General features: G+C 34.3%; 1 protein-coding gene across 3 annotated transcripts in view; it reads right to left on the bottom strand.

The window, feature by feature from the left end:
* Positions 1-3,941, bottom strand: part of LOC133176981 (nucleolar protein 4-like) — a 47,058-nt gene extending 43,117 nt beyond the window's left edge. For 2 of the 3 annotated variants that reach the window (XM_061312052.1, XM_061312053.1), the window contains exon 1: positions 3,412-3,939. In XM_061312052.1, coding sequence (XP_061168036.1) covers positions 3,412-3,705 — 294 coding nt within the window. In that variant the 5' untranslated portion in view covers positions 3,706-3,939. Of the gene's footprint in view, positions 1-3,411 lie in introns of all 3 variants that reach the window. The other variant, XM_061312054.1, reaches the window with a different exon arrangement.
* Positions 3,942-20,912: the final 16,971 nt, after the last annotated feature.

Genomic DNA, 20,912 nt, shown 5'->3' with positions numbered 1-20,912 from the left:
CAAGCAATTACAATACAATTGTATTTTGATGTGTCCCAGGACGGTGAAGTCACGTGTTTTTTCGAGCGTTCTCAGAAAGAAATGTCGAACTCGATGCCGGCAAAATGGAGTCGAGTTTCCCAACACTTGTCGTCACGTTTTTAGACAAATGAGATTTATTTTAGCGCTCCTATTATTGAATCTCTTTTCCCTTCTCTGGGAGAGTAAACGCAAGATTTCATTTTCAGCAAGAAAGACGACAAAATACGCCAGAGGACAAACAGTTGTCGTTTGTTTCGTGTTCATAAAAAATCGGGACTCGGAATCAATAAACAGTTTTTACTTGTAATAAATCGTAGAGAGGAATTTACTAGTTTTCATACATTTTTTAATTGATAAAGTCAGGAATTTTAAAATAGCGAATTTATAATAGTATACATGTATACCTTTTGATTTCCAGACTTTTTCCTTTCTCTCTCTCTCTCTCTCTCTCATATATATATATATATATATATATATATATATATATATATATATATATATATATATATATATATATATATATCACATACTTAGTAATAAATACAGGTTTTTTGCATATGCGATATGCCTGACGTCACAGTGGCCGTATCAGCTTCCAGTGCTGATACGGATCCTGCAGGGCTGATATAGATCTGCAGGGCTGATAACGGATTTATATCACACCCCTAGTAAATTAAACCTTAAAAACAGTACTTGTTATAATACACCTATTTTTTTTTTTAATTAACATACTCTGAATCTTAAATTACTGTTCTTTGATATAATAAGCTACATCACTAGTCAATAATAAGTTTTTTAATATTAAAAAAATACCTTCTTAATTATTTAAAAAAAGGATTTACAAATCATTTATTTTTTATAAGCAAATTTCCTCTGAATAACTGTTCACATTAAGAAAAATAAACACGAAAACACACTCTTGCCAAGCAAGTTAGAAAAAGGCAAATCAATATGGTTTTTTTTTTTTTTTTTTTTTTTAAAGGGTTAGGGGTGTCACAAGAAGCATAGAACTATTTCAATGCTGTTTCACAATAACTCTATAATACACCCAGTTGTAAGTTAATACCCAGCTTAATTTATAACAGGGTGGAGGATTGAATATTCTGAATTAAAAAGGAAAGCTCTTAACTACACCAAAGCCAAATTTTGATGAGTTTCCGACTTTTTGATAAACTAAAACTGTTTCCGGCCAGACTATGTGCAGGAAAAAATTTTATCACTTGAATCAAGATTAAGGTCAAGGGTCATTCTGGGTACATATATTTTACATTCTGTTTTTTCATTAATGATACAGGTTCAATTAATACTTCCCTTATATATTATTTCATTGCTCCACAAAGACTGGGTTATTTTTGTCTTTTTGTTGCTTGCGATAATCCTTAGAGTTTAAATTTTAGGATTGTTTTTTACAAACACGATACATGTATTAATTGCTGTCCAGTTTTTAAAACAAACTAACAAAGTTTTTAAAACAAACTAACAATTAGTCTAAAAAATACATTTGAAAAAGAAAGGATGCATATACAATATTTTTTTTTTAAATTTGAATTAAAAATGTGAAATACATTTTCACATTGTATCGATTCTACCTTTATGATCTATATATATTTTATAATTGTTTGATTCCTTATTTTATTTTTAACCAGTAACGCACAATATTAAATCAAACGTTTTAGTAAGATTAAGTCGTCAAAGCATTCATATGACTGCTGTTATTTAATCTTCAGATGAGAAAGTCAAGTCTCTAATAACATTCAAAAATGGATAAAAAAAAATCTTTACGACCACGCCTTGCTTCAGATTGAAATACAAATGTAGACATACATTTCCAAGTTTATTGCACCATAGAACGTCATACGACACCATCAGGCCACACTGATGAGTATATATCACAAACAGAGGGCTGAACGCTGGACTGCCGCTGACATCCATGTCGCATGAGCACCTGTGGTCATTATGGCCATTGATTGAGCGATTACTCGTGAAAGACCATCACTCCAAAGTAATAATACGAAGAAAAATATTGTCATTCCGCTAATTAAAGGCAACGCGAAACCACCCGATCCGATAGGTGTGTGCATCATCCCAGTTACCATGGATACCCTGTCGCGCGAGATCTTGTTACAAATCTCCAAGAATTGTCTGATATCTACCTGACGATGTCGACAAAGCTTACCTTTAGCTAATATGTGCTTTTGTCGCCTGAAACCGAGTTTTGACTCGTGATAGTGGGATAAAAAAAAGTCCAATAGTCGGACGTGGTCAGTAATTGGAATCGGGGGGTATTACTTTTCGCATTGTCACTGAGAGGCTTTCACAATGCTAGCAGTCGAGTAAACCTAACAGTAGGACTTAATAAGCTGTTTGCAAAGAAGATGTAACAAATTACATCACAGATAGACCACCTGCCCTCTATTATGAGGCCCTTTTCGCACATCCTGGTCCAAGAAAAAAAAACCGTGGTAACAGTAAATTCGCTATAAATCAAAAAAATCAATGGCTGATGAGACCAAAGAATGGGAAAAAATTACTCGTCTTTTTCAAATCATATAAAATCATTTCACAGAATAGTCTTCTAATGCGATGGTGTATGTATATGTATAATAATTTGACTAGTGAGGACGAAGTGCTTGACAGGGAAGAACCGAAATCTGCGAATTTCCGTTAATAAATCAATGTGGTCTTAGGACCCTAAAGCCAGTGTCCTACAGCCAATGCCTGAAGACAGTTAATGTATTTAGACCTTCTCGTTGTAGGCCGATTCCAACTCATGGATTTTCTTTCTGCTTTAATTTCGGCAGCCGTGCGGAGGAATTCTTTTGACAAAAAGTTCCACGTTTATTGCTCTGAGAGTTTAAAAATTAGAAAATTACTTTGTTCTGTTTTCCTCTCCATGAAATTTAATTTTTACTGATTAAAGATGCACAGTGCGTAAATTAAATGTATAGAATTAAATAAAGTTTAGGCGCATTTCCACAATCTCTTCACGACATCTAATCAATATTTTATTATCAACAGTAGAAAACTTGTCTATGACTTTGTATAATCGAGAGAAGATTTCTTAATTACATTTTTCTTCATTCCTAGAACCATAGGCTAACACGATACATTTTTGCATATATGTACATTTAATCGGATGCTTAAGAATAGAGTTTTAGTTACAGATTTATTTATAGAGTGTGAAAGCACTTGGTGATGGTACAGTATAAGTGGGATACAGTATTCAGGCAATTATAATAAGGAAGTGTGTAGACACGTCCTGTGTATGTATGAACGATGAACACAGGATGTCCTTGTTGAGATAGGACCAAATTTTGTGCTCATAGTCGTTTTGTTTATTTTTATGCAATAAAAATGAGTAACAATATGAAAAAAAATTAAAACTCTTACCACAGGCTTCGTAGGAACATAAATCGTTTGTTCGCATCCTTTCCCTGTGTTCTCAGAAGGTCCCAAACGAAATCCTTTCGCTTTCACCCAAAACCTGAACTTTGAATTGTCTGCAGTTGATGGTTCCTCACCACTCAGAATTTTCACTATTCGCTCATATTTTTTACGGGTCACTGTCTTTGTTTTTCCACTGTCTCCATAATTTTGGAGGGCCCATGTCTGGAAAGTCTCAAACATCTCCTGTTTCTTAATGGAGCACCGCGAGCTGTCAACATCCCTCGCAGCAGACGACATTTTGCTACTTTGTCACCAGGCAGGACAGAGAGAGAATTATATACGGCAAGTTTCTAATTTAGAAGAATTCCCGTTGACTTTGGACGGTGAGCACGCGTCAAATTCACGGCCTGCTCTAAGCTGTCACTACCAGACATCCGACTGAACTAATTAGGACGTTAGAAAGAGTGCGGGACAGAGGTGACAAATCAACTCAGCCAATCAAAAGCCAGAGAAACAATGGTCCCGTACGGGAATGAACTTGTTGGGCATGCTCAGTACGAGGTTTATGCTCTAACATGGCGAAGGTGAAAATGAGAAGGCGGGACGCCGCTAACTAGAATTGACGTCCGATATCTGAATTTTATTTCATCATTTGTGTCCAGAAATATAGATATGGTTTAGGAAAAGTTTATTTATATCCTGAAATTCAATTTTTTCATTCTATGGTGATTTTTTCCCTATTACTATTGCATTTTCATTTGTAAAAAAAATGTCCAGAACAGATAAAGATACAAATGTATTTTGTAATATGAGCAGGATATAACAATTCTATGTAGATACCGTCGAAAGACCAATATTGATCGCTTTTTTGCTCTTGTTTCCAAGGTAAAAAAGAGAAAAAAGGTGTTGGCACAATCCGCTGGTGACACTATCCGTAATAACACATCAGTGCACCCTTGGGGTGGGAGAGAGCGATTGCTGGTGTGCCAAATTGAATTTTACGCCAAACATCCCATACACAATTGATGACGTAATTGCCACTCTTTGAGTATTGCCGTTTTCATAACGGCAAACCCAACATTGCATTTTCTGTGTGTTTTATTGGATTTCTGTTGCATTTTAATGAATTGCCTCGGCTCATAAAATAGTTTACTTCTTTAAAGCCTGTCGTTGAAATTGTTTTATTTTCCTCAAAGCATCTAACTTCAAATTGAACAGCTATGTTCATTTGTTACGAATTGAAATGACCACTCATTGCAGCAGTTCAAACAACTTGATAAAATCCTGGAAATCATTTTTTTGTTTATATTTTTTCTTCTATGTATTTTGTTTCATTTATTAAAATTTTTAGTACTCTACGTTTCGAACTAAACAAAAGCGTTCTTACTTTCATTTTAATTAAAATTCCGGTTTAATATTTCAGCTGTGGTTCAGATATCAAATTGAACCGTAACTTTTTAGGATGTAACTGACTTCGTTGTTTTTGCTGGGATTCTTGCAAAATAGGATGTAAATCAGGGGCGGATCCAGGATATTTCGGAGAGTTATGTAAAGATTTATATTGATAATTGAACAGTCTTTTCGTTTGTATATGCATCTTAAAAATAGATCATACGTAATCTTGATACATATGGCTAATTTTTTAAAGCAAAAACAAATACTGCTTTTTTAATATTACACACTTAAATTTTCATATGATTTGCACATACTTATATACTATTCTATCCTGGAAGAAGAGGATAATCTCGTTATAATTTGCTATAGTGTAAGCTTTAGCAGTTAAAACTACCACTTAAATTTTCCTAACCCCAGTACCATACTCTTTCCATTTGGATATACCGAATTCCCGTAGCAAATGCAGATATAATCCCTTAATAATGTTATTGTGTACCTATTATTCTATAATATGATAAAAGAAAAAAAAAACCAAACAGAGCAAGAAATCGAATCTCATTGAATAAAAATTTCTCTTACGAGACTGTAGCTCTACTGTTTTTTACTTAACAAGGAAAAGTAAGCACTTGGACATGAAACTATGGCAACAGCAATAAATAAAATAATGATCCTGGTTTAGTCTCTTTTTTATGTCAAGAGTAGTCTACTTGTGTACCAATTTATATCGAAATTGCACCAAAACAGTAGGAGGAATAATCTTTTGAAAGAATTTTTTTTGAAATGTCTATTTTTAGTAACCATGGCAACACTATTCACCGAAAACAAAAACTTATATAAAAACTTATGTGTCATTGTATTGTCTATTTCAGAAAAAAAATTATTGGAATCAGATCAAAACTGTAGGAAAAATAGCTTTTTTGAAAGAATCTCACAGAAATTTCTATTTTTAGTAACCATGGCAAAGACGTTCATCAACATGAAAATATGAAATAAAGAATAATTTAACTTAGTTTGCTTATTAAAAATTCAACTAAAACTGTAGGCAGGGTTGCTTGTGAAAGAATTTCACAGAAACTATTTATAATAACCATGACTTTGCCGTGCATCAATATCAAAAACCGATTTACAGAATTATGTATCTTAGTGAAGTCTACTTGTGTACCCAGTTATATAGAAAAGGGACTAAAACTGTAGATCGAAGGAGTAGCATTTTGTTAGAATGTCACAGAAATTTCTATTTTTAGTAATCATGAAAACACAGTTCATCAAAACCGATAAGTAGAATTATGTACCTCAATGTACGCAACATAATATGTACTCAGTTATATGGAAATCAGACCAAAACTGTAGCGTTTTGTAAGAATTTCACAGAAATTTCTATTTTACCATGGTTACATAATTCAGCAAAATTTAAAACTGATACACAGTACATGTATATTGAAAGGGGACCAAAACAGTAGGAGTGGCATTTTGAAAAAAAATTGTTTGCAAACAGATATCTAGAATTCAAGAGTGCCCTTAAGTTTACCCCTTATTAATAATTGTGTCCGATGACCTGGTTTTGCTTGTCAAGGATTTTCTGTTCAGTTGTGTCCACCCCACATCGATGTACCCCGGAGTATATCTGAAATATTTTTGTTCGATTTAGAGGGGGCGCGCCGGGAGCCAAAATCCGCGCCTAAACTCTTCTGGTATCTAACCAGTAGAGCTAAGTAGTAATACAGGAGGATATAGAAGAGTTTTTATTTATTTTTTTTAAATTCTGGATAAGATGCAAGGACTTATATATTAACATTTATTTTCTTTGACATTGGAATGTGATAAAATTGTATTTAGGAGTATGAAACATGTTAAGTTTTTATGATTTGGAAAATCATAGAATTACATATTGGTGAAGTGCGAATTAATTTCGATAATTTTGATTTTTCTGCGTGAAAATTACATCTAGATACATGCCCAATTGATAATCGATGTTGACTTTCGCAGGCAAATTACAATAATATATGCTAAAATTGCCTAGTTCTCAAAAATTCAGTTTTTTAAGTACATACTCTAGAAGACAGAAGCAGAGAATTTTTTTAAACAAATTCCTTTACTAATCAACTGTAGAATAATTCAATTTGCTAAAACGGACTCTTAATATTGACATGACAAGCTGGGGCGGATCCAGGAATCTTGAAAAGGGAGGGGGAACCAGTTTGGGTCGGGGTGGGGGCCCAGGGAGCAAAGCCCCCAGAAGATCACGTGTTAGTGTTTTTTTTTTTTGGGGGGGGGGGGGCAGATTTTGACTTATTTTAGCTATACTAGTATTTGAGGTATAATTAATGTAATAACCCACACCAAAAAATTGATTTATTAATCTTACGGTCACAAAAGGGAGGCGCCTTCCTCTAAATCCGCCAGTGGCAAGACATCGGATACATTGTTTCACTTCACAGTTTTAGTGCTTATGGGCTGAAGACCTAGATGAGAGTAAAAACGATATAATCTACTCATGTATCAACTAATTCCCTTCGATGTCAGGGTCAAGGACACAGTACACGAGCAAAGACGACTGGCTGGTTTATGTCTGTTAATGGAGCTCGGACTTGGTAAAGGTTATATGTGATCCTTAATTAAAATGATATGTCAAGGTCATTCAATCATCAATTTATTTTTCTGAAATGAATTAAAGCTGAAATTGCAGACAGAGGGTTACTCTTAAAACAAGGACTGCTCGTGACCAGAGGATGTTTTTCACACAAGTGATAATCAGATATTATGGTGTAAAATGATAGAGGTGGTAGAGATTATCAGTTTTTATATGTTTAATATGACACAGTGGCGTAAATTGTCAACCAAGGTCATTTGAAAGGGTAAGGTCACATGTGTAGAAGTGGACAATTCTTAAGACAATAACTTTGTTATAGACGAGATTAAAAAAATGAATCGTAAAAAGCAACATCTGCAAAATATGTGAGGGAACATCTTTCGATTAAAGAAATTCATAGATACTTGAAATTCTGAAACTCTTTCATTTATATTAATTCAAAGAATGTATTTTAAAAGCATTAACTACTGTTATCTCCTGCCTTTCTGACTTTACAGTTTGGTGGATTAGAATATCTGTCCAATGCTGAAGAAAAAATTTCAATGAGGGAAATCCTATATAAAGATACACTTATGTTGTTTTTAAAACAAATGACATTAAGCCAGACCAAAATCACGGGATTTACAGCGGATCCCTGATGATAAGATTTCCACAGAAGTTCAGACATTTCTGCTGTCGTCATGTATCATTAGCACTATCTAGCACACCGTTAATGGTGATAATGAGCCGCCATTACGTATCGTACACGTCCGTCGACATCGGACTCTCCCTGGAGACTTCGGCCGGCGCGGAATGTCCCGAGTAATACCTCGTTTTATTGGTTCTTCTCCCGCCCATATAATCTGATTTAGAACTCGATAAAGCGCATTACGTTCTCTCTCTATAACAAATGATTACTCGTCTAATACTGCCAGGACAGTCCCCAACGGTCGCTTTACGCTCCAGCAGGGGGGAAGCTTTTTTGTGTCCACGGCACTGCACCACGACAAATCGCCTGTTTTATTGACATTCTTCTGCAATATGTTGGGTTTGAATTAAAACTCAACAGAACCGATAGTTTATATCGGCATTTATCCCACATGACTAGAAAGTTCATCAATTTATCTCTTCGCAGCTTTTACAAAAGTCATAGAATTGTAAAAGTTCAAAACTAAAATGATGATACATAGCAAGCATTTACATTAACACGTCTTTTAAAATCTGCATTTAATTCTACCATGATCACAGACGTATTCATAGCACACTGAGGAAAAAGCTAGTATTTGATTCAATGCAAAGTATATGTCTATTGTGTTTTGACCTTTAAATGTAGTTCTATAATAATAAGAAAATACTCCCGGCAGCCATTATTACTTTATTATAGAAATAACATTTAAAAGCAAACTAATATACTAATTCTAATGAAAGTCTCAAGACAGAATTGTGAATATTTCATTTATTTGCTAAAATTAGAAAAAAGAACAAATTTCATTAATTGAAAATGTTTTAATTTTTTAGCTCACCTGAGACCAAGGCTCAAGAGAGCATTTCTGGTTGAAATTTGTCCATTGTCCATCTTATTCTTCAGAATCACTGGGCAAATTTCAAATAACACGGAGCATCCTTGGATGAAGGGGATACAGGTTTGTTCAAATGAAGGGCCACGCCCTCTTTCAATAGGAGATAATTAAGAATTATTAAACTTTAATGACATCTTTTAAAAATCTTCTTCTCAAGAACCAAAGGCCAGAAAAAATGAAACACCTGAAAACTTCATAACATAATGTAGATTCATGTTCAAATAATGATCCCTGGGATAGGATGGGGCCACAATGGGCGATCAAAGTTTTACATATATATACATAGGAAAAAATCTTTTCAAAATCTTCTCAATTACAGCAAAGCCAGGATTAGTCATATTTATATGGAAGCATCCTAATGTTTTGTTCAAATAATGATCTTCAGGGGTAGGTGGGACCACAATATGTGATCAAAGTTTTACATAGCAATAAATACGGAAAAAAATCTGCTCATGAAGAACAGCAAGACCATCGTGATTCAGGTGAGCGTTGTAGCCCATGGGCCTTTTTGTAAACTAAATTTTTTTTTCGTAAAATCAACAAAGAATTAGTTGAAGCGCTGGTGAAATTGGTGAGAAAATAAGTCATTTTATTCTTGTTTCATGAGAGGATGGAGAAATGGTACATTGGAATTCGTGTAATATTTTACTAATATATGATTCGAAGCCTGCTGTGGGCTGCTAAGGCATGGTTTGACTATAACAAACTTTGTGTTTAGGGGTTAAATATCCAGGAATAACAGACTTTGACTGTTGTTGAAGCTGACTTATTTTAGCACAGTAAAGGCCCTTGACTTTTGAATTAATTGCAAAATGGCTGGGGTTGGGGAATTGGTGTCAGACCGACACATCTACAAGTAGATTGACGAAAGAAGATTTCTAATTACCTCATGCTCTTAAACTTCGCCAAATGTTAATTTATAGAAGAGGTAATAGCAGTCTTGTTGGCATATAGAACGAATAAAATCTTGATACAGGGAAATTTTGGCCTCTGCTTTATTTTTGCCTTTTTCGCCCTAGACACTTTTGGGCGAATTTAAGACAAGGCGAATTTAAAGAAGACAGTTTTATTTCTTAACAGAACTGTGACTGGGCGAATTAAAAACAAGCCAAAATTGTTTGCAAGTGTGAAAGGGCGAAAATAACACGGGGTGAAAATAACCCTGTATACAGTAAGTGTTTTAAACAGGTATTATTTCATATTGTAGTAATCTTTACAATCTCTTTGAAAACGTTCGACCTAATTGAATATTATTTTCAAAAAGAGATGACGTTATGAATCCTTTAAAAGACTGTATGAACAATTAGAAGAACGTGTATTAATCACCGATCGGGGTTTTAGTTTTTCAAACAAAAAAGGGGGGGGGATTTAATCCAGTAAACGTTTTCTTGCGGGGAGGGAGGCATATAAACTTTGAAAAAAAACCTCAATTTATTGTTTATATTTATATCTTTATTTATTTATTACTTCAAATAAACGAAGTGAGTGTACGTAAAATATTGTATTATCGATCCGTATGTTGCATTGGTAGAAAGCCATGAAACAGTTAACAATGAAATATTCTTAAGAAATCGCTTTATAAACTGTTCTACATGTAGTTTACAAGTTGACTGTGTTTACTTTCGTAAGAAATTAAGAAAGGAGAAAATATTCGTGGATGTAAATATGATTCAATATTTTTAGTACAACGCATTTCTCGCTCTATACCTGAATTAACATGATTAACATATATCCTGTTGGATCTTCCCGCAGTAAAAAAAAAATTAATTTGTGTATCTTTGAAACACAGATATACAATCAGATAATGTTTTTCAAAAGAGGGCAACAGATGGAGTAAAAAATAATGACATGTAGGTAGAGATTTACAATATATTCGGCCTAATGGCCAGGGGCAAACAGTTTGGTTTTGGATCCGACAAGTCAAGTTTTTCACTAAGAAACGTTATCTGTTTTATATTTAAGTTTCATATAATCTTCTTGAAAACTAAAATTAAGCATTTTCAGCAATGCTATGATATATACTAAATTCTAATAACTGCACAAGGATTACAAAAGCTGGTACGAAAGAACAAACGTTAAAAAATTGAACGTATGTAAAATACGTTTTGAAAGATTTATGATAAAAAATAATGGGTGCAAAGGTTTTACAATTTGTCTCTTCGCCTCCGCTCGCTACCTACCGAGCCCTGTTCGATTGCACGAGTGCGTCCGGGCATCGTTAGAGCTTAGCTTCCGTTCTCTGACAATGAACTCCAATCTGTTTTCATTGAGGCATCCTTTTCTCCATATGGATATGTTAAAATGTATCATTTTTCTGCCCTAATTGCTCCTTAAAGCTAATCTTACAATATGACACGTAAAATCGATGAAGATGGGATATAAATTAAAACTATCTCTGGTTATTTGCCTTTGGAGACATCGGAGAGAAAATAAAAAAGACAATGAAAGAAAATGAAAGAAAATATCCTCCCATAAACATGTGCTGTTGGGATGAAATGATGAAAATAACTTTCGCAGGGAGAACAATGGGAAAAATTGGATTCAATCTTTTCCTACATTTATTTTGTCTTTTGCTTTATTACATTAAATTTCACAGAACTCAGTTCCCTAATGAATGATACCGGTTATTTATTGGACACTTATATGTTCAATTAATATGAATCTCGTGATCCAAATGATTGCTTTGTGGATTTAGGACAAATGCCTCCGAAAGGGTGGTGTAGCCCGTTCCACGATCGGTTCTCACTGATTCACGGACTTTTCTTATATACTAGTATTTACGCCCAACCCACAGGAGTCATGATTTGAAAAAAAAAATTGAATCTACTCTATGTCAGGAAGCTTTTACATAAGTCTTATCTTCCCTGGCCTAGTGTTTTGTTTTCGTTTTTTGAGAAGAGTTTTAAAAATTACCCCTACTACTTTTCGCTATTTTTCTTAATTATCTCCCCTTGGAAGAAGGTGTGGCCCTTCGTTTGAAGAAACTTAAATCCTCTTTATCTAAGAATGATTTGTGGCATATTTTGTTGAAAGTGGCCGAGCGGTTCTGAACTATTTTGAAGAGTAGGTCAAAGGTCAGGTTGAAGGGTCACCAGGTTGGTAAACATTGCATGGTATTTTACAAAAGCCAGATTCAAGCAATACATGACCAAAATATCAAATCAAATCAAAATATCAAATCAGTTCTCAAGATAAAAGCTTCTCAGTTATGGGTTTGACCAAGTCAATGCCAACATGTAAGGATAGGACTTCGGACTTGTTTATAAACAACATCACATCCAACCCTCTCAAAAAATTAAGGTTTATACATGTACCTGCATACCAATCAGAATGAGCGACCACGACACACTAGCCATCCAAACATCACCCAAACCAACGAAGTCTGCCAAGATCACTTGAACAGTTTAGAAATGGGGGAAAGCAAACACCATTATGTCAGACTTGTATGATACATTAGATGAGCAATATCATCATCTCAGACTCAGGAGTTAGAAAGAGCCTCCGGCGCCAAAACGAGAAGAAAATAAGTGCAGGACCAGATAGATACCAGGTATCCGCCACATTCTTGACTAACATACAGCCGATATCATAACACCAGTACTATCGTTTATACTCCAACAATTATTGGACTGGGGAGAAAAACGGCAGACTGGAAAAATGTGAACATAATGCTCATTTAGAAGAAAGGAGATATAATAAGACCAGCAAACTATAGACAAGTATCACTCACATCAGTTCTATATCTAAAGTGCTAGAGCACATCGCATCTTTCAGATCATGGACCATCTAGATAGAGGGAACAACCTGCATGAAAATCAACATGGACTTCAAGCTAGACGATCATGCGAATCCCAGCTGCTAATGATAACTGATGACATCGCTCAACATGTAGACAAAGGAAGGCAAGCTGATATAAGAATACTGGACTTTTCAAAATCCTTTGGAGTTTGGAACTTCAGCAAGAAAGAGCCTTCAATTACACCACGAAAAGGGAGTCACTCGAGATAGTACATCAACAACCACATCTAGGCGTTGACGTCAGTGTCAACTTGAAGTACAACGTATATATAGGTAACATCTACAAGAGAGCCTCCAGAGTGTTGAGATTCCTGAAGCGCAACCTTCGATATTGTCCAGTCAAAGAAAAAGCATATCGGAGCTAAGTTTGACCAAAGCTAGAGTACGCAGCATCCATATGGAATCCACAACAGAAAACAGACAGAACAAATACAACGTAATGTATCAAATCGTTAACAACAAACCTTACAATCCAGAACCAGAAGTCTCTGACGAGAATGTAGCTCTACTGATGTGTACTTATAATAAAGAAAGATGTATCTTAGAATAGTCTACTTGTGTACCAAGTCTAATTGAAATATGATCAAAACTGTAATGTTTTGAAAGAATTTCAAAGAAATTTCTCTATTTATAGAATTACATGGCAACGTCGATGATTGTATTTAAATAACCGAGAAACTCAGAAAGAGAATTATTTATCTAAGAATAGTATACTTGTGGACAAAATCGGATGTAAACTGTAGGAGAAGTAGCATTTTAAAAGAATTAACAGATAATTTTATTTTAATAACCATGGCAAACCGTTTGTCGTGGTAAAAAAAATATGTGATATATGGGATTATGTATTTTAGTATAGTCTACATGTATACCAAACTTTAGTGTAATCGGTAGACAAAATAAATAATTCAAAACAGTTCTCTATCGCAATTGCAAAAGTATAATGGCCCCTTGGCCCATGGTTCAAGTCCCATGGCGATGCCATACATGTACATGTATTTTGAAAATATATTGCAGCTTTGAAAATATTCTTTGTTCATGGATAATTAGTTGGCGAACTTTTTGTATGGTTACATAGTACTTAATCCTTTACCAAATTTGTAAAATTGATGCATCTGGATTTAACATTTATGTTAGGTTTGGACTAAATTGACCTTACATATATCAAAAATATATTATACCTAAAAAAAAATCTTCTTTACTATTGACACTAAGCTCTCTACCAACGTTCTGAAATTAAGTTGGTCGTATATTGAAAGTATATTACACCTTTTAAAATCTTCTTCTCTACTCATAGAAAACTAGCATGCAAACCATTTGCATGGTTTTAATGAGTAGCTAGCCTTCTAAAAAACTATAAGATTCATGTCCCCTGGTCTAGAATCCTGAGATAAAGTCCCAGGATGAGGCTAACTTGGTCATATATTGAAATGTAATGTACATTTATTGTACCTTAGCTTCTTTATTCCTGAACATCTAGGAGATACGTTGCGTGAATGTGATTATGATTATACATAGAGTGCACCAAACTGTAAAATTTTTGTCACGTGAGACCATACGAGATCTTGGTCGGTCAAAGTGGTCTGTCATAACCTGAGAAACTCGGGTTTCCGCGGTATTATAAAATAGAGACTGCGGGTATGATTTTTTAGTAAAACGTTAATTCTGCGTTATTTTTGGGATATTTCTTATGGAATACATTGTAAATATGTACTAGAAGAATAATTTATGAAAAAAAATACATAAAAATATTTTTTGACCCGTGGGGTATATTGTGGGGGGGGGGGGGGGGGTCCTGTCCACAAGTACCTGTGCTTTAAGGTAATGGGTTGACAAAGATTTTAATTGCAAATCAAATTTGAGTTTTGTGAGATTTGGACCATTTTTATTGAAATGATAGTCTTTATTGTTAAAAAAAATCGACGAAAATTAATCAAGATTTGCTTCCCTGCTGTGCATAGAAGAATGGTAAAACCGATTTTGAATTTTGCAGGAGTCTTAATGCTCTATGGAATGATCACCCTCAGTGAACTAAATTTTCGGAAAATTTTGTTTTCTTGATTTTGTTAAGTGGAAATTTTTAGGTGTTTGATTTAAATTTATAACACTGTTTTGCAGAGAATTCTAACTTTTTGAGTTGTCGGAATTATGGCCCTTTGTTACTGAAAAGTCTGCAGTGAAATCTGTTTTCTGGAATCTTTCGTAGTTTTTTCCTCTCCTTTGAAGATATTAGATAGTAAATTGTGTACTGAAGGCACAACTATGTACTGGGTAATTGGTATTATGTAGAATTCTGTCCTTTTTGGACTGAACTTCTTTCATTTAGAAATATAAATCAATGAAAAATTTATCGTTTTAGGTTTCTTGTTATAGGACCGTGTTTCGTTTAAGATTTGATTCAAAAAGATTTTATGGTCAATTGATTTAAATTCAGCATACTAGTTTTTGTGGGGAAAACACGTTAATCTCATCCTGTCGCTCTTAGTGGGACTACAACTAATGCTAGGTTTTTGCAGGATAAAAATATTCTTTGGAAAAAGGTTACAGGAAATTCATTTCAAAGGCTTAAGACAATTTGTACTTTCTTGTCCGCTTTACTGGATACTTACTTATGATGAATGCATCCGTTATAGTCATAAACCATGGGATAATTTTAAGGAATTCAGTGTTGTACATAGCAAATATGTCTTACAAACGCAAGGAGCGGGATGCCTCTTTTCTTTCCGCCATTGATTCCGAGAACGCGGGAACTTCTCTAAATACATCATTAAACGCTGGTTTGGGGTTCTTTAATTATTAAGACAGAAAGCGTCTCTTGTCGTTTAATGGAGGCACGCGCGCGGCTTGTAAATCAACTTTCAATAAGTCTGTTCAGGACAAAACACTACTGGTAATGGGACACTAATAAGTTGTTGCCATGGGGACCTGGTGTCCATGGCGGTGCTGGGATAGTATTTCGTGATTTTAATCAATTTCGGCTCATTCCACAGGTAAATCTTTCTTCCATTTCCATAGGGAAATGCAATATTTAACTGTATATAGGAAGGGGAAAAATACATAACCATTACATTTCCTTAGAGCCAGACAAAGTAGATTCAGAAAGAAATAAGTAATATAGTTGTGATAACATTTGATAATTATCCTTCAATGATATGTGAAGATATGGGTATTATATTTGCTAGGTCTGAAATCGTGGATATCATCTCGCTTCATTTTATTCTATCAATAACAAGAGCTAGGGTATGACTATAACATTTACAAATCTATTAAAAGTTATTACTTTTTTTTAAACCTATACTCACTTTTTCTTATTATGCAGGTATGTTCATTGCACATTATATATATATATATATATATATATATATATATATATATATATATATATATATATATATATATATATATATATATATATATATATATATATATATATATATATATATATCTGTGTGTGTGTGTGTGTGTGTGAGGGTGAGGGAGGGTGTGTGTGTGTGTGTATTCCGGTGATTTATAGTGGTTCTATGTAAGTATTGTAACATTGAACGCTGACTATTTTATATGTCATAAGATATCACTATCTATAAATTCTTATTTGTAACGCCTTTTATATGTACACATATAGCATGCATCCAAAAGCAAAATAAAAAAAAAAGTAGAATCCCTTCACCCTCTCCCCAAATTGTAAAAAATGTGCAAGGAAAGAGTTAGCTTATGCCCAAATTGATTCTAAAAACCTAAATACATTTGTGAAGCAAATACAAATTCATCCTTGAAAAACTACCAATATATAGGAGGATAGAATTATGACAAAATGGGGATACCCCCTCCCACTTTGTTACGTCGCATGCTTCCAAAAATTACTTTTTAAATAAAAAAAGATACTATCGTTAAGTTTAAACTGTAAATTTTTAGAAGGGGTGGGTGGAACAAACGTTCAATTAAGCTGTGGAGGGGCTGGGGGGGGGGGGGTTACCCACGGTTGTAAAGCTGATGGGGAAAATCCCACGGTTGGACAGGTAAAAAAAGGGAAATGAAAACTCAACAAGAAAATAATTATCTTTGAAATACATTTGTATATATTAGTTAACCTATAATACACTTGCTGTTTTTTGTACGCTATCTGATTAATTAATAATGAAAGTAAACATCTACACATGTATGTATAGCAGTTTTTCACCAAAGTTGTCAAAAATGACCATTTCCACCGTATTGTCACACGATTTCCGATAGATGTATGACTTCTAGCTCCATTTGATTGTGCATGACTATCGTCGGTAACCCACGTGTTATTCACATCAATTCTCTATCATCACCTGTTGTGGACTCGGAACTGTGGTTTGCGACGTCTGCGCATACGAATGAAAAATACATTTTTTTAGTTAATGAAAGCATGGAGTGATAACCATTGTATAGTTTATATACTACTAGTATACTGTTAAAAGCATATTTTTTGATAAATTAAAATCTTTCTTAGAACTAGGTCTCTATTTATATATAATGTTTAATTCAAGAGGTCCAATAATTGAGGGGTCTTTGTGCGACTTTTATAATACATAATGATGCTGTATGTAGACCTTTTCTAACTCAAATTTTGAGGAAACGCCTACCAAAACATATTTTTGTTGATTTTTCTTTGAGAAATGTACAGTAATGTATGATATAACACATGGATTTTCATCATTTGGTATCTGTTCAAAACCCCAGGTAATGAATACTGATGAGAACCACAGGCACTTGTTTCGGTAATAAATTTTTGGACCCATAGTATAATAATTATACACTGGGTTAAAATATTATTAGCGAAACAAGTGCCTGTGTTAAGAACATGTAATAGTACTATGAATTTAAATCAAGAATATCTTGCAAAATTGTCAGTGGGTGACTTTACAAAGTGAGAAGTGATGGGATTTTGATCACTTTGATGTTCCTTTTTTGTATCAACTATCATACAATAAATTTTGCGATGCTCTCAAAAATTGAAGTCATGAACATTTCTTATGGTGAGATGGCGTATTTCTGACAAGTGAGGGCAGAAATTTGCTTTCCGTACTAGTGTTCTTCCCTGATGTTTACTTTTTCCGTACGAATTAATTTATTCCTCATGAATTTCTTTGTACGACTTATCTTACACCCGTACGACCTTGGGTTCCTCAAACCAAGTCAAAGGAAAGGTAACGTGATTTACAGTTCTTTTGATTTGTTCAGCAATCCTAGTAAAGTTTAATCTTGTTGTCTAAATAAAAATTACCTTTCTTCAAATGTCACAAAAACTTTTTTCGGTCGAGGATTTTCTTTGCATTAAATGTAAACTGAATAAATCAAACGGAATAGTTTTGAATTTCCTCGATTGTGTATCTGTCACTTAAATCATTTTTCGTAGTTTTAATATAGCAATTTTTGTATGGAAATGAAAAAAATATACATAATGCAGTGCTTCCGCTAACTTTGAAAACCAAGGGTCACTATGACCCTTCGAATTAAACTTTTGGGAGTGAAAGAGAATTTTTGAGGGTCAAAATATATTCTGGTTTTGCTTTCAGTTCGTATATTAGGTTTGATATTTTAAAAATGAAAGTAAAATAATATGTTGACGGTGCGACCGTTGGGGCGAGCGCAGTGTTCACTTCATTATTATGATCCGCCTCTTCAAACCGCACGAGACATTTGGAACGTCTAGACTGTGACGTCACATGACGTCCTATGTTAGCTGCATTTCCATAAACAAAGTTTAAAAAGTGCAAATATTTTAACAAAGAACGTTTAATCTACTATCTGCATGCAATATCCATTAACTTAAGGTGAGTTTATTTTGTGTGAATTTTTAGTTGTTGTCACCGCGTGAACGAAGTTAGCAGCGAGAACAAGAAGCGATGCATTGTGGGTCAGAATTACTGCGGAAAAAAATTCTATTGAATGAATGTGCAGTAGTCCGAATTTTCTCTTCGCCCAGGCGTTGTCGTTAGAGCTCGCAGTGACGAGCGGCGCTTCGCGCTGCTCGCTGCGCTCGCTATAATTGTACTTCTTTTATTTACACATTTTACGGATTCCTCCAATTGGGTTTCACGGAATACATGTCAATGAAAGATGTGAAAGTTGTTTGATAAACAGTTTACAAAACTGTTTATTAATGATTTGAGCTTCACTCACCTTTTTATTACCATCATTAGCCTTTTTGACAAAGCCAATCTGACATAAATATGCCGAAATCCAGTCAATGCGCCCCCTAACAAAACCATCCCGGTCAAAGTTCCCCCTGATTTTGGTCAAAGAGCCCCCTGATTTTGGTCAAAGCACCCCCTAAAGAAATATTACAGTAAAATGATGTTACAAAACCGCCCCCAAATATTGGTCAAAGCGCCCCCTGATTCTGGTCAAAGCACCCCCAGCTGATTTTGGTCAAAGCGCCCCTAAAGGAATTTTACAGTAAACGATGTTACAAAACTGCCCCCAAGTATTGGCCAAAGCACCCCCTGATTTTGGTCAAAGCGCCTCCTGATTTTGGTCAAAGTGCCCCCTAATATAATTCTATAGAAAAACTCCGTTTCGAAACTGTCACTTAGCAATGGACACCCCCTGATTTTGGTCAATGCGCCCCATTATTTTGGTCAAAGCACCCCTTAGATATTTTTATAGAATGTTCGTTTGCAAAAAGCCCCCTAAATTTGGTCTCTTTACTAATTTATGCTATTTAGTTCTTTTGTTTGTTCAGTGTGACCCATGAAATATTTAATAGATTAATATTAAGTTTGAATAATCTTATAGAAAACATTTCCAAAGAAATGAGAATGTTTGCCAGTATCATTTAATTATCCCCCTCCCCCCTAAAAAAATATGGATACCGTTACCCAACTCTTGCCACTTGGATGCCTTCTCAATAATCTCTCAGAAACATTTCCAAATTAGGGTTGACTTTTGTTTGTTTGATTTATTTTAATATAGAACAGAAATGCTTTTATCATACAAGAAATTTTTGAGAATGTTCGCCGGTATCATTTAATTAACAAAAAGCACCCACCCACCCACCCAAAAAAGAATGATACCATTGCCCAGCTAAATTTATATTAGGGGACGCTTTGACCAATATTTGGGGGCGGTTTACTGTAAAAAAATTTTAGGGGGCACTTTGACTAAAATCAGGGGGCTCTTTGACCAAAATTAGGGGGCGCTTTGACCGGAACAGTTTTGTTAGGGGGCGCATTGACTGGCTCCCAATATGCCATGTCAGATATTTTTTATTCAGACTTCCTGTTTTGTTAAGAATTGGATGGATTTTTCAAAAAATTTTAATAGATTGTTGACGTTGAAATTCCAATTACTGCCACTTGGAAATTAAAACAATGATTTATTCCTAGAAAGTTCCAATGTGAGTTAATAAACTCTATCAGGGCAACAACAATGGACTTGATTTTTAAAATTTGTTTCGTATTTTTTCTGCATCATGATGACCCTAGGGTAATGTTTAACAATTTTAGGGGGTAAGAAGTTTTTTTATGGTTATTTTTTTTTTTTATCTTTCTTGGTTTTCAATGAAATTCTTTGAAATTTGAGACGTAGTCCTATTTAATAACATAAGATGATATATAAATGACAATTCTTGAAAACATGCATAATCTGATTGCCTAATACTCATATATATGGCAACATGTACTTATCTGCATTGTTATTCAAAAATAGTACTTTGGAAAATAAAGTAAAGTTTATTATAAAAAGTATTGCCAAATTCATTGAAAGTTGAAGGGAGTGGCAGAATGGGGCACCACAAGGGAGCAGAGGAGCCATTTGGGGAACATCTGTAACGATCCCTGTTACAGTTAGTGCTTGTTGTTTTTAAAAGTAATACATTGTATTGACATAGTTCACTGTTTCACAATAAAGGTTGGTTCCATGTATTTGTGATGCAGCAAAATAAACAGGGACTGGCTGTTCTACATGTGCACCATGAACATTTTGCAAAATTCTAAATTTCAATAATGTGGATAAATTTCAAGTTAGAAAAAATAATGTTGAGAAAATGTGTTATAGTTTTTATTCAGTGATTGTGTGGATTACTTATTTAGTTGCAATGCATAAACACTCTCAGCAATATTTAAAAGACTAAGAGAGTATGTAATCTTATTATTAGTATAACTTAGCTTATATTCCACAAAATCTATATAGGACAGATT

The sequence above is a fragment of the Saccostrea echinata genome, unplaced genomic scaffold, assembly GCF_033153115.1.
Source record: "Saccostrea echinata isolate AGI-Se365-2 ecotype Australia unplaced genomic scaffold, CSIRO_AGI_Sech_v1 ptg000086l, whole genome shotgun sequence".
NCBI lineage: Eukaryota > Metazoa > Mollusca > Bivalvia > Ostreida > Ostreidae > Saccostrea > Saccostrea echinata.
The sequence above is the reverse complement of the archived record's forward strand: the minus strand, read 5'-3'. Positions and strand labels throughout refer to the sequence as shown.